Source organism: Haliotis rubra, unplaced genomic scaffold (assembly GCF_003918875.1).
Source record: "Haliotis rubra isolate DU_JTF1 unplaced genomic scaffold, ASM391887v1 Scf369, whole genome shotgun sequence".
Taxonomy (NCBI): Eukaryota; Metazoa; Mollusca; class Gastropoda; order Lepetellida; family Haliotidae; genus Haliotis; species Haliotis rubra.
The window spans coordinates 228,829-244,013 of record NW_025767045.1 but is presented as its reverse complement, the minus strand read 5'-3'; the positions used below and the strand labels follow the sequence as shown (position 1 = coordinate 244,013).

Sequence of the window (15,185 nt, the reverse complement as noted above, 5' to 3'; positions counted from 1 at the left end):
GGTCGTGACGTTACAGTTCTCAAGGACCAAATTAATCGTTTAACGAATTATGTTTTCTGAGTAAACAAAACGTCAGTGTAAAAGAACACCCAGTCTTTAATATTCTCAAAAACAAATTCTATTTGGTGTAAAGGACAAACGTAGCAGTGAAGATATATGAATGGATTACTGAAAATCAGTGATAACATATTCATACTATTCATTAAGTGAGTGTGAGTGACTTTATTTTTACGCCGCTTTCAGCAATATTCCAGCAATATCACAGCGGGGGACACTAGAAATGGGCTTCACACATTGTCCCCATGTGCAGAATCGAACCCGGGTCTTCGGCGTAATGAGCAAACACTTTAACCACTAGGCTACCCCTCCGCCCCTATATTCATAACGATGGAGTGTCCAGATCCGGATTTGCGGGTATTCACTGTTTAAAGTTTTATCATGTTATTAAGGACTGTCGCCAAAATCAAATTCATGAGCAATTGACCACAGTTGATTGGAGGCTGTATTATTACAAGATGTCAGTTCAACCACATCTTGTTTCTGGGTTCCCATGTCACCTTGGTGATGTACCATACAATAACGACCTGTGGGACCAGAAAGTTCAAGCAATCCTCTGTACCCTCCTTTGTTCGTATTCCATGTCCACAGTGATGTTGAATCATCACAGTTAATTTTACTGGCTCTCAGCAATGTCGTATTTCCGTCCATACCCACACATAGTTCTTCAAACATCAACCTCCCCTTTCTGTCAATAATGAACTGTTCCTCGGGAAGTAGTCTCCAGTCACCACACCGATTATCCCCTACTCCAACGTTACCATTGGGTTGTACCACTAAGCAGTAGGAGGTGTTGCTATTCTTCACTGCACCGTAATATATACTATCCTTAGTGGGTATCTTCAGTTCCGGGAACATCTCCAAATAGTTTTTAAAGCTACCACATTTCAGTCTTTGTCTCAGCTCCTTCCTTGCCTCAATGGATTTCAATTCTTTTTGAGTGAAGGTCGGTATTTTACGTTCTGATCTGTAGGACGCATATATGAAGTCTTTATATTCGTCCATCCATATTTCAGCCACTTGCAAGTTGTTCTTATCCCGTATAGTATCAACATCTCCCAGGAAGTCGTGTGTCAGTAGTTTGTACAAGTGTCCTACAATAGAACAAGGGACAACTTCAACAGCTCCACCGCACATCCACGTTCTGAACGCCAGCTCAAAATGTTCCCCTCCCCATATCTCCAGTCCGGGGTCGAATCCTCCGAGGTGATAGAAGTATTGCTTTGTAACAGCGATAGCACAGCCAGTGAGAGCAGGGGTGGGATACGGCATTGCGGCAGGTTGGCTGACGTAAGGGGGTTTTGGTGACCAGACATAACTGTAAAATAAATAGATAACAGTAACATCATAACAAGCCAAAGAATGTTCTGTCATAAAAGGGGCGGTGGGGTAGCCTAATGGTTAAAGCGTTGGCTCGTCACGCCGAAGACCCGGGTTCGAATCCCCACATGGGTACAATGTGTGAAGCCCATTTCTGGTGTCCCCCGCCGTGATGTTGCTGGAATATTGCTAAAAGCGGCGTAAAACCAAACTCAGTCAGTCAGTCTGTCATAAAAACCGTGATACAAATAGACAGTGCCCTTACATGTCTATAATATTGGGCAAGACTACATTACTGCAGTTTCAGCTTCTGGGTCCCGATCCACAAAGTGTTCGTAACAATACGAATTGTCGTAACTCTATGGGCGGTGGGGTAGCCTAGTGATTAAAGCGTTCGTTCGTCACGCCGAAGACCCGGGTTCGATTCCCCACATGGTATAATGTGTGTCCACCGGCGTGATATTGCTGGAATTTTGCTAAAAGCGGCGTAAAACCATACTTACTCACTCGTAACTCTATAGTTTGTCATACTCTTACGAATGACGTACCGATACTAATGCTTTGTGAATCGGGACCCTGAAGAAGAAGGTTTCATGGTATATTTTATTCAGATAATTTAAGATCTGTTTTCCCCCGTGTGGAATTCTTAGTATGTTTATGTCAGAGACCAAATGTTAGTCAAAGCCAAGCTATCTTAAGATAACCTCGTATATAACGTTAACGGAAATATGTTAATATTTTTGTTCCTTGATGGTGTTTAAGGCCCACTCAGCAATTATTCTATATATCTATGACAGCTGTCTGTAAATAACCGAGTATACCTCTGAGTGACTCATTCACTGACTCACTCACTGATGTTATCTGCGTAATCTTGGCTATTACCTTAAATCCCAGTCAAAAGCTCCCCTCATGGTCCTTTCCTGATACGAGTTTTCCACAGAAACGATATTAGGTAACAACGGCTGTACCACAAGATTTGATTGCCTGGCAAGCCTTGCAACCAACGGTTCCAGCCAACCAACAGTGCATTCCATGTGCGAGTCTAAAAATACCAACACTTCCGACGTCGCAGCGTCGGCTCCCACCATCCTTGACCTTGACACACCTTGTCTTTCCTTGTTGCGAATGAGTTTGATCCTTTTATCGAGCACATGTACATATGTTTCTAAATCTTCGCCGAGATTTTCCAGACTACTGAGATCATCTACGAGAATAATTTCCCTGAGCAGCTGAGGCGGCGAGTTATTTATCAGAGCGTGGATATGACGCAGGAGCATCGTGATAGCCTCGTTGTGAAATGGCGTAATGACCGTCACCGTAGGTATGGGAGGCTCGATCAAACTTCACGTGTTTGCAGGTTTCGTAACGGAGGTCTGGTAAAGTCCGATTAACTGGCTTGTGGTTGCTATCCCTGACATCAAAGCCATAGTTGTGACTGGGTGGGGGCTGGTGATCTTGTTTTATATGGGAGAGAAGTTGACTCAGTGTGAAATTCTTGTCCTCGTTGTATCTCTGGGTCTTATTGTGGAACAACCTTGTAAAACAAATTTACATAACCGTGATCCAACAACAACAACAACAACATCAAATCCAAAAACGTAAAACAAAATGACGACAACAACGACAACAACTGCAAACTTTAAACGCACCAGTGTGAGTTTAGGTTTACGCCGCTTTGAGCAATATTCCAGCAATTTCACATCGGTGGACGCCAGAAATGGGCCTCACACGTTGTACCCATGTGGGGAATCGAACCCGCATTTTCGGCGTGACGCTTTCACCACTAGGCTACCCCACCGCTCCTTAACGCACCAGACTTAAGACTACAACAGAAACAGTATTGATTCCCAACTGACATGAAATTCTGACACGTACCTACATACAGTTTTATTGGACCCGTGAAGGTCCGGGTTAGAATTGATCTTCAGTAATCTATGCTTGTAAGAGGCGACTAACGGGATCGGGTGGTCAGGCTCGCTGACTTGGTTGACACATGTCATCGGTTCCCAATTGCCTAGATCGATGTTCATGTTCTTGATCACTGGATTGTTTGGTCCAGACTCGATTATTTACAGATATAGCTGGAATATTGCTGAGTGCGGCGTAAAACTAAACTCACTCACTCACTATATTTTATTGGGAGTTGATAAATGTGTCTTTGCTTGGCACATGTTTCCCCTCTTCGTCTAGTCATCGTTTCATATCAGTTCTTACATGTATCACTCCTGTTTGCTAGAAATCGACAAGTCAGCCAATGTGCTATGTTGAATTACAGCCTTAAAGCACACTTAACCATGCAATAGTTTTAAGATGTATATACCAGTATGTCATGTTATATAATAACAGAACATGAAACATGACAAAACATGAGGGTTACATGGGCCCCATATCTTTCTGTTACAAAAACCCTTTTACGATGTATAACACATCTACTCACGTACATTAAGCATTTTATGTAATTCTAATAACGTTCCGCCTGAATGTACGAAATACACGTGTGTGTATGAATGTGTTTGTGTGTGCGTGCGCGTGCACGTGTGTTTGCTTTTTTCAAAATTACCAGGCCGTATGATAAAGACGTGGACCATGGCTAAGCTAACACAGGAGTAGTAACACAGGTCTACGGGGTAATAATCAAACAATTTACAGGTAGACTACCCATATGCCCTATTATGCGACATCCTTCTTTCTGACATTAGGGCGGTGGGATAGCCTAGTGGTTAAAGCGTTGGCTCGTCACCCCGAAGACCCGGGTTCGAATCCCCACATGGGTACAATGTGTGAAGCCCATTTCTGGTGTCCCCCGCCGTGATGTTGCTGGAATATTGCTAAAAGCGGCGTAAAACCAAACTCAGTCAGTCAGTCTTTATGACATTAGACATTACTTCTGTACTTACCTGTTGAGCTCAGCCTCCAGCTCTTTGATCTGCCTCTCAGCTTCAGTTCTTGAGATGAACTTTGTCATCTCACGTTTCATCCGGGTATCTTTAGCCAACGTTATATTGGCCGTCTCTTCGGCGGACCTCCGCCTGATGTAAGATTTACTGTGGGCGTGTTTTCTCGCGAGCGCCTACAGTAAATGACACAAACGTAAATACATTCCGTTTGAACAAAAGAATGTTTCGTTCGGTTTTAACGGATCTGAATAAAACCCCGATACGACAAACCCTCTCAATTATTTTAATAAACCATGCGCAATACAAGAGTGAATTTTCTATTGACAAACGACTTCTATGTATACATTACAATGAATGAGACGTTTTGGAGTAGATTCTAACGGTCACATCACTTGCTTGATAGCGGTGTTACCGTCAACACCGATATTATGCATTCATTACGATCAAATTGTGTATATATGGAATTATCTTCCTTGGTCATCGTCGAAGACCCGGGTTCGATTTCCCCACCCCACATAGACACAATGTGTGAAACCCATTTCAGGTCAAACCCGCCGTGATATTGCTGGATTTGCTCAAAGCGGCGTAAAACTAAACTGACTCATTCACTCACTCCCTCGTCATCAATGCAATTTAAATACATCTGAGTATATCGGACTTTGATATTAGTAATCTACTATTACCGTCAGACCAGCATATAATTCAACCCAATATGGTCTATTGACATGTGGGGCGGTGGGGTAGCCTAGTGGTTAAAGCGTTGGCTCGTCACGCCGAAGACCCGGGTTCGAATCCCCACATGGGTACAATGTGTGAAGCCCATTTCTAGTGTCCCCCGCCGTGATGTTGCTGGAATATTGCTAAAAGCGGGGTAAAACCAAACTCAGTCAGTCAGTTATTGACATGTATACTGCCACATTTAGTATACAACTAGTGATTCTTCTCATGACAGTAAAGCAAATAACAGTATATCAAACCTGTAAAAATGCTTTATGCGTTTATTGGGGGTGTATTTTCTATAAAATTGTATGATCAGTTTCGCTACAAAATTATTCATAAACAGTCATGATCCGTTTTTCAGGATATAAAATCAGATGTAGTAAACTTCAACAATTTCGGAATGTCTAAATGAGGCAAATATTACAGATGGAATACAGATGGATGTCCGCGTTCCTTCATATTGCCTCCTGATAGTTCCAGGGCCTCTGTTTCATTAATTGTTGACATTAACCCCAGAGAAAAGAATATGAAGCTATTTGGTTTCCGTAATTCTTAGCAGGAGATATTTTCATACCCCTTGAGATCCGCGTTAGAATTCGTCATTAGCAAACCATTACTTTAAGAACCGACTAACGGGATCAGGTGATCCGGCTGAGTGAGCGAGTGAGTTTAATTTTACGTCGCTTTTAGCAATATTCCAGCAATATCACCAGAAATGGGCTTCATACAGTGTGTCCATGTGGGGAATCGAACCCCGGTCTTCGGGCGTGACAGGCGAACGCTTTAACCACTAGGCTACTCAACCGCCCCCTCAGGCGGGTTGACCAGCTTGATGCTCATGATATCAATCACTGGAACGTCTGACCCAGACTCGATCATCAACAAATCACCGTCACATAACTGGACTATTGCTCTGTGTGGCACACAAACAAGCAAACACAAGGTTTAGGCTCAAATCACGTCGAAGACCCGGGTTCGAATCCCCATATGGGTACAATGTGTGAAGCCCATTTCTGGTGTCCCCCGCCGTGATGTTGCTGGAATATTGCTAAAAGCGGCGTAAAACCAAACTCAGTCAGACAGTCAGTTTAGGCTCAAAAGTACCTATATTGAAAACCGTGTGGAGGCAAAAACGTCAAGGACTACCCAATCCCCCACAAGCGCATAGAAACACATGTATCATAATTTGTTTGCAATATTTACCTGATACCTTGCAGCTTCATTGTCATTAGTGATCAACGCGTGACCATTTTCTATGCCGGTCCTCTCTTGTACGTCATTGAGGAATGATCTGGATGAGTAAATAGTGAAAATATCAAACCCTGTTTTGATAACATTCCAGGCTACAAGGCAGACAACAATGAGTAGAATCCTGGAGAAGCGGGCCATTTGAAATCTACCTTCTCCACAACAAGCAGGAATGTTATAGGGTTCGAGAGGGATCAATGGTCTCCATGGAAGACGTGATGAATTCAATGTGGATTCAGTTCGTGGGTATGTTTAGGTAATAAGAACAGGTGGTCACTATCTAAAGACAATCGCAATATGCAGAATCTGTGTGAAAATAAATACAACACCATCTCTCTTTGTTATCAGACAGACGGTTGACTCTTGGCAGTAGGTGTGGGAGTGTTGAGTTATCTCCCTTGCTATTGCACAGCTGTGACTCCATCGTTGAATTGATATCGATAACAGATATCGCTTTCATTTTCCGTTGATTCATTAACAATTGTTACATTGTGTCCGACATGGAAGGTTTTTATGTAACTGTGTCATGAAATGCATCACTACCAGTCACTGATTTCAAGTAAAACATTCAAGTTAGCAATGGCGACGCGTAAGCCGTTGATGGCTGTTGTTGTGTGCGTTTCGCTATGGTCTGTGTATATGCTGGGGTATAATGTTAGTTTCACCAAATATAGTGAACGTTTAGGGGATCGGATTATTTCGGTTCACCAAGAGGAGAAGGTTCAAATTCGTTTCCCACCTACGGAATTAGACACTAAACCAAGTAACCGGAACACAGGCCAGAACCACGAGAAAGGCAAGGGGGATAACTCATTTCAGAGGTAAGTGACTAAAGCAAAGTGTTCAGCGCTGCCGTTTGTGTCAAAAGTGTGTGACTTGGTATTTTGCAGTGATATCACGACACGACAACCTAACATCAGATACGTTTTGCGCTTTGGCGAAATACGCCAGCCGGCAAACTAACAGTAACAACATAGGCGACACTGCTTCAGCAACAGCATCAATGTAATCTGGGTAGTCACTAGTTTTGGGAATTGGTTGAAATCTCACAATTGATGATTGGTTCATTACCAACAAAAAATCATCGAAAGAAATTGTTTAGCGTCATTTTTCAGATTTTCTTATCAGGTTGTTTTCGTAGATAAGTATAACATGGTTCTGTGTTTTGTTGCTTTGGTTTTTGTTATTTTTTTCTTTTAGCTAGAAACTTGCAAATTGCATTTGGAAATGTCACATCCAATGTAAAATGATGCAACTTGCTACTTTATAGTGACGGTTAATATATCATGAACATAAACTTCCTGGAGTCTTCAAGAAATATTCAGTCATGACTTTTCAGTAAGTGAAGTGAGTTTTCTAAACATTAAACGGGTTTTCAGGCCATGTCAACTTCTATGATATGTTCTATCGTCAAGTTTTTCAAACACTGGAACAGTAGTTCCAAAATCGCTTGTGTTCCATTATGAGAAAATGTGATCGATTGCTTGGTCGATTGGTCACTGCGACCAATCTTCGATTATTTCAATTAATTAGAACACCACTAATAGTTACATAATCAACCATAACCCGCTTGCACAATCCATCGTAACTCCCATTTAACATACTCTTAGCACTAAGATGTTTGTTACGTACTAGCTAAGTTTGGTATTCTTTTCAACGAGTTACACATGAAAACAGTGTGCGAAATAGTTCCCAAATTTTGCTAGCCAGTCATTTGTCTTTACACAGGCATAATGCATGTCTTGCACTTGGTAGCTCCCTAATTAATGTCCAAAGGAATAGAAATCCTTATCAGTGACTCGTCAGTCGGCACAAGTATGATTTCAGACGATTTCACGTAGCGCTTTTCTCTAGTATGGATTGACGAGGTCCATGCATGTTATAATAACATATATTCTCACATATAAGAACTAGTGAATATTGATAGAATATTAGTATGAAAATTATTTGCAGTAGGAAATTTCCCTTCTGTCAATGACGTCCTGTGTGGAGCCATATTTATAGTATGTTTCAGCAAGCATATATTGCCTTCAGTATGAAAACCATGTAATCAAACCAAAACAAATCGGATGTGAGTGAGTGAGTGAGTGAGTTGGGTTTATGTCTCGTTTAACAGTATTTCGGTTAAAATGTTGCATCACGACGTGTGGGAGATATGTGTGATGGGATGCAGGAATTCACGGAAATAGAAATATTTTGTTTTCTGGCACACAACTTAAGTTTCATTGTTAAATATTCTATGACTGTCGTTTTTCCCAACTTTAGTTTTTAACACTTTTTGTAAAACCATCCGAAATGGATGAGTTTACAGGAGAGCAAATCGTGTCATTTTACCCCTTGAAATTTCGGCAGTCAAAAGGTAGGCCCCTGATGCAAGCTATAGTATACAACTGGGATGTACTTTCCATATAGGTTCGCGTACATAATTTATTTTATGATAAAAGTCAAATACCATTCATCCTCTATTTCTCTTATCCTAATTGATGTACAAAATAACTGATTAAGGGATTTTGGATGATGATTAGAGGACCAATCTAAAAGGCCTAGTTGGGGAAAACATAGTTGTTTAATATTTGTGAAAACTACGTATTTTAATGAAGTAATAAACAAATAAACGCCCTAAACCATGAGTACTTTAGGCGTATACCACGTGGTGTAACCCACGGGCCTTGTTTTAATAGAAGTCCTAAGACTATTGCAGGATGTAGTGCTGAGAAATTAAGGAATATAATCAAGGCAGATGTAGGATTCAAACTCAGAAAGTTTCTATCACGCCTGCGGGACCCGTGACCCAAATGTGAGCTCAGCCTGAAGAAGTGTTTTATCGGATCTATTTTTATTTACTTTCCACAGTGAGGCTACCAAGACATCAATTCTGGAGAAACTCCTGCGCCATATGAAGGAGGAATATCAGCCCTCCAAGTAATATATCCTTCGGTTTTAACGTGAGTCAGCTTGACCGCAACCCTATAGACGAAAATATTCCTGATCCAAGGACTAATTGGTGTAAGCAGGTGCGTTACAGAGTGACTGGCATGCCTGATGTTACCGTCGTCACTGCGTTTCATAACGAGGCTCTGACGATGCTTCTACGTCACATTCACCTCGTGATTAAAAACTCTCCTTCCGACCTACTTACAGAAATAATACTAGTCGATGACTTCAGTGTTCTGACGTATCCCCATTTGGAGGAATACTTAGGAATATTAGATTCACGAATAACAGTCTTAAAAAATTCACGTCGGGAAGGTTTAGTAAGGTCAAGGTTGGCGGGTGCTAAGGTTGCGAAAGGGGAGATAATTGTGTTTCTTGATGCACACATGCGTTGTTCTCCTGGTTGGCTGGAGCCTTTGGTTGACAGACTCAGGAGATTTCCCAATAAAGTGTTGCAGCCCCTGGTACCAGCGCTTGAACGTGTGGAGGCCGGGGTAAAGGAGCGTCAGTTGAGACCGGGGTTCGGCTGGGATCTGAGGTAAGGGAGGTAACTCCAAGAGAAAGCGATTTAATGACAACAACTGGAACATATTTCAGTAAAATGAAACCGTGTCTGTTTTATGTGGGATGTTAACCCCAAGTGATGCAGCTGTAAGCGATTAAAATACGGGATGCCGATGAGGAATCATCATCAAGGTCAAACTTGGCATTTGAATCTACAATCATAAAACGATGGCACATATATTAGGGACGGTGGGATAGCCTAGTGGTTAAAGCGTTCGCTCGTCACGCTGAAGGTCGGGTTCGATTCCCCACATGGGTACAATGTGTGAAGCCCATTTCTGGTGTCCCCCGCTGGAATATTGCTAAAAAGCGGCGTAAAATCATACTCACTCACGTACTAAAAACTCAATTGTTCTAAACAAATCCGTCGCCTTAGACTCCATGTGCACCGGACCGTGTTTTATGCCTTAATGGCGGGTGGGTAACAACAAGTAGCATCTGTTTAACGTGTTTTGATAATACGCGTCCAGAGGATCCAACTAAGAATGTCTAAAATGTACCCATCTGTATGCGTGCATATGTTTCATTGGTTCCACTAAGGTAATGGGAAACCCACGGACAAGGTGCGCAATTTGCAGGTCACATAGTCATACACCGCTGTGGTAAACTTACGGTTCTCGAAGTAAAAGATGGGGGCGTATTCCATATTTATTCATTATTTCATATTTGTGGTTGTGTCGAAGCTCGGATAACTCGAAGTATTTACGTAGATCCAGCACCTTCGCCAAAAAGGTGTTTGTCGTTGAAATATATTGTATAGCGCTAAACAACAATAATGTAAGTAATACAATGTTGCAGGTTTGCCTGGTATGCCCTGCCCCCCTACTTCTCACAGATACGGAGTACCGACAGCGAGCCCTACCCCTTCCCGGGCCTCGCCGGCTGTGCCATAGCTGTCAACAGGGAGACCTTCTTCGCCATGGGTGGGTTCGATCCCAACCTCGAGATATGGGGCGGAGAACACTTCGAGCTGGCGTTCCGAACTTGGATGTGCGGGGGACGCGTTGAAACCATTCCTGCTCGGTAGTGGGTCATCTGTACAGACCTCTACCGTACTCCTTCGTCGGACCGGCGCTGGTGATTCTGGCCAAGAACCTGTTGCGAGTAGCAAATGTGTGGATGGACGAGTATAAACATATTGTAGAGAGATCTATAAGAGGCATGCTCGGGTTTCTTCCCGTCTTCTCACAGCAGGAGATGGTTACAATTGACGAACGACGATCTTTAAGGCGACAGCTCCAATGCAAGAACTTCACATGGTACCTGGAGCACATTTTTCCTGAAGCAGAGGTTCCTGCCAACAACAGCATACATTTTGGTGAATTTCTAAACATAAACACTTCTCGTTGTTTAACTGTTGAGAATAACACTCTCGCACCGACAAAGAAGAAGTGTGGAGGCTTCATGATCGTCCCTGAGGACCATTTTACTATAGACTCAAACGGGAGGTTTCGCCATAAAGGACGGTGTATTGTTCCCGATAGGAAATCCACGAATCTTGTTATAAACGAGGAATATTGCTTTAACTCTGAACACTACTGGCACGGAGCCAACTCAGTTGGACCAATCGTGTACTCGGACGCGGAAGGCACCTTGTGTCTGACACACGACCTTGACCTTGAACAAATACGCTTAAATGTGTGTGACGTTCACGAGCAGGCACAGACGTGGATGAGTTTATACTACCTCCAAGACGATGTCAAGTAATAGAAATGTTTATACTTTTGGTTTAATGGTTGAGATTTTACCGAAATGATACATGGTTGATTTAACGCCGCTTTTCTCTGTTTCAACGCGTGTCAGCTCAATGTGCAGAGGAAAGCCCGACATGCAGGCGTTTAGACGTTTATAACATTAGTAAGACTCACGAGCACACATATGGTGATGACACAACCAGAAACAATTCGGGTGAAGCTGGATTCGAACCACGATCATAAATTTCTGTCATGCGAACGGTTAACTGCAGCGCGCCTGGGTTCCCTTGCTGTGACCACGAATGAAGACTTTTTGCTGTAATGGACCATAAGTTAAAGACAGAATTTTCGAAGCCTTTGCTTGTAATAGAATATGTTTAATTGTCTGTAAAAAAACTAAGCTTACCTGATCACGGGACCCAATAAGTCACCTGTTATGACCTGATTTCCCGATCCAGTAAGAGTGAGTGAGTGAGTGAATTTAGTTTTTCGCCGCTTGTAGCAATATTCCAGCAATATCACGGTGGGGAACATCAGAAATGGGCTTCACACATTGTACCCATGTGGGGAATCAAACTCGGCGTAAAGAGCTAACGCTTTAATCACTATGCTATCCCACCGCCCCTGCAGATAGATGTTCTAATGAAAAAAACCCACAACAACATAGGTTATTGTTACCCAGAACCTACAGGACTAAGTTGTGGATAACAATATTGAACTGATATAAATGCGAGATATGTTGTCAATCATTTATGAATAAACGCCTTTTCCTTCCTTTTTTATGACGTTAACGTCCCGAATAATCGCTTAAGAAGCCTTTGTTTGACATAGATAAATAATAATAACACAATCTTTTACACCTGTGTTTAAATGAAACACTCAATTGCACTTTGAGTGCGAGTTGTCGTGGGTTAAAACTTGATGAACGTGTAAACGAATAGCCAAACACACCATAGACTGGAATACTAGAAGTTCATGTTGACATGAAGTTTCAACTATTTGGCGGAAATTGATCGTTGGTAATAATACACGAGAGGAGGAAGACAAGGACTCATTTATTAAACATAGGACCCCAAAGCATGTACAAACAGAAAACATGCGTTATTCAGTCCTGACATACAGGTATCCTTTGTTAGAGTGAGTGAGTGAGTTTAGTTTAGCAATATTCCAGCAATATCACGACGGGGGACACCAGAAATAGGCTTCACACATTGTACCCATGTGGGGAATCGAACCAGGGTTTCGGAGTGACGAGCGAACGCTTTAACCACTAGGCCACCCCATTGCCCCTCCTTTGTTAGAAGATGCGTCTGGATGGGCGACTGGAACTCAGATAGGTAACGCTATTGATCAAGCCGACAGATGTTAAACGCTTGTCAGGACACCAGAAGGTAAAACTACCACCCTTAAACCATTAGAACTGAGTTTAGTTTTACGCCGCAGCAATATTCCAGCAATATCACGGCGGGGACACCAGAAATGGGCTTATTTAGATTTACCCCACCGCCCCCGCCCTCTTGCGGTTATTCTCAAGAGTCCAGATTACAGTAAAGGTCATAAGGTAAAAATACATCCCTTAAACCATTAGAAATTTACATCAGATTCCTTATTTAGATTTGCGGTTATTCTCTGATTACAGTTAGGAAAGCAATGGAGACAGAATGTCTCGAGTTGCAAGGAAATCAATGGAGAGATCTGTTTTTGTCGTAGATATCGCGAGGTAGAGACAGAACACAGTCGCCATGAACGACAGAACAGATAAGTTTACATTAGAACAATCGACAAAACAGTTGAAAAGGGATGAATCACTGATCAGTGCTGCTCGGTATTTTTCCCATCACGACACACGTGTTCAAGGTCAGATGCATTTTTTAACGAATTAAAACAATGTATGGGAACATGTGATCAAGATCAGGTCAGACTCGAACCATTTAAAAAGATGGCTTTAACACTGGTTAAAGTAGTGTAGTGCGCGCCTTTCAACTGACGGAAGAGAATCCACGGGTACACAAGAGGGTATGCAACATACACATGGGTGTGCATGCAGCAGATACAGGGGCGCACTTTTATGAGATGTAGGAAAGTGCATGAGGAGGAATTTTAATTATGTATGTATGAAACCATCAGAGAGAGAGAGAGAGAGAGAGAGAGAGAGAGAGAGAGAGAGAGAGAGAGAGAGAGAGAGAGAGAGAGAGAGAGAGAGAGAGAGAGAGAGAGAGAGAGAGAGAGAGAGAGAGAGAGAGAGAGAGAGAGAGAAGAGAGTAATAATAATAATTAAGCAACAGTTTATTCTGAAACAGTTTGCATAAAGATATACATGCCCAGCTTTCTAACGACATTAACATCCGTTGATGCCAAAAGCATGTTATATCTATCACGCGTAGGGTATGATATAAATTTAGTAGGTAGGTACTTCTCACGCAGTATTTATTTCGAACACGAACCATAAAAAAATGGCATTCATCTTCGATGTAGCCTTTATTACACACAGTGCACACCCTTTTATCTACAGAAATATTAACATATCTGCCTGTTTCTATTTTGAGTCCACTGCAGGGAGGGAACTGCAACGAAATTGCGCCAGGGCCACGCGGAATTTTACAATTGTGAATCGTTTGAGATATAATTCCGTTCCAAAGGTACCTTTAAAGAAAGTATAATTTCTGGTTTTAGAACTGCTGCAAAGAGAGGAGTGCCAGTCATGTTCAAACGAACTTTTTAATCTTGCCATAAGTTCCGCGATAAAAGATTCTTTACTACATTTTGTTTGTGACTCCCATACATAGCCAAATCCAAGTCGAAACAATAAGTACTTCAATTTGGAAACCCAATTATTTTTACCATTATTAGCTGCTTGTAAAAGCATGTTATAACACTCCTTTGGATATCTTACATCAGGCATAAATAAATTATCTAATCCAAAAGTTTATGAACGTTTAAATGCAAAAATATACAAAGGGTACCTGCCACATTCACCCAATACTGTGTAAGTTGGTGTTGATGTCTTCACTCCAAGGAAGCGCTTACACGCAAGCATATGAATGGTTTCTATTCAAACCTATGTTTCAAAGTAGATTTGGGTCTATTTTCCTCAATTTGACGACTTCGGTAATAAACAGAATATTATATTCGTGCCAATATCATACTTTGTTTACGACACTCGTGCCTAAATATCGGTATATCCCTCGCTCTCGCTCGGGGAATACTAACATTTAGGCACTGGTGTAGTAAACACCGTACGACATGGGCACGAATATAATATCCTCTATATGACTCAAGAATGTCTATTCATTTCTGGAGACCAAAGACTGTGTCAGATATCAAAATGACATCGTCGGCAAACAATAATGTGAACAGTTCAATCATCTCTGGATGAAGCAGCTGGATACCGGGTTTACACGTGGGTTCGATTTCCTGTGCTAATTCATTAATACAGATAGAGAACAGATATGGGCTAAGGAAACAACCCTGTCGTACACCCAAATCACAGTCAAACATATCCGAATACATACTATTAGACTTAACACATGAACGTACTCGATTGTATATAGCTTGTACTGCGTTTAACAGTTTTGGAAAAAAAAAACCCCTCTTTATCAAAACCTTCCATAATTTCGAAAAACACCGTTGAATGACTGATTGTAAAATAAATATATTGTCAATGGTGGAGTATCCCTGACGAAATCCGTCCTGTGATTCCACAAGCTTTCACCCTGTCGACGCTTTGACATTGCAACTAGGTCAGCGTCCG

The 15,185-nt window shown here is 41.9% G+C and overlaps 2 protein-coding genes across 2 annotated transcripts; one reads left to right on the top strand and one right to left on the bottom strand.

The window, feature by feature from the left end:
• Positions 1 to 444: 444 nt before the first annotated feature.
• Positions 445 to 1,329, bottom strand: LOC124285759 (polypeptide N-acetylgalactosaminyltransferase 5-like). The gene has a single exon (XM_046722032.1). The coding sequence runs from the start codon at positions 1,327 to 1,329 to the stop codon at positions 445 to 447; it is 885 nt and encodes a 294-aa protein (XP_046577988.1).
• Positions 1,330 to 10,283: 8,954 nt separating this feature from the next.
• Positions 10,284 to 11,447, top strand: LOC124285758 (polypeptide N-acetylgalactosaminyltransferase 3-like). The gene is made up of 3 exons (XM_046722031.1): positions 10,284 to 10,303; positions 10,539 to 10,730; positions 10,784 to 11,447. The coding sequence occupies exons 1-3, from the start codon at positions 10,284 to 10,286 to the stop codon at positions 11,445 to 11,447; spliced, it is 876 nt and encodes a 291-aa protein (XP_046577987.1).
• The last annotated feature ends 3,738 nt before the right edge of the window (positions 11,448 to 15,185 follow it).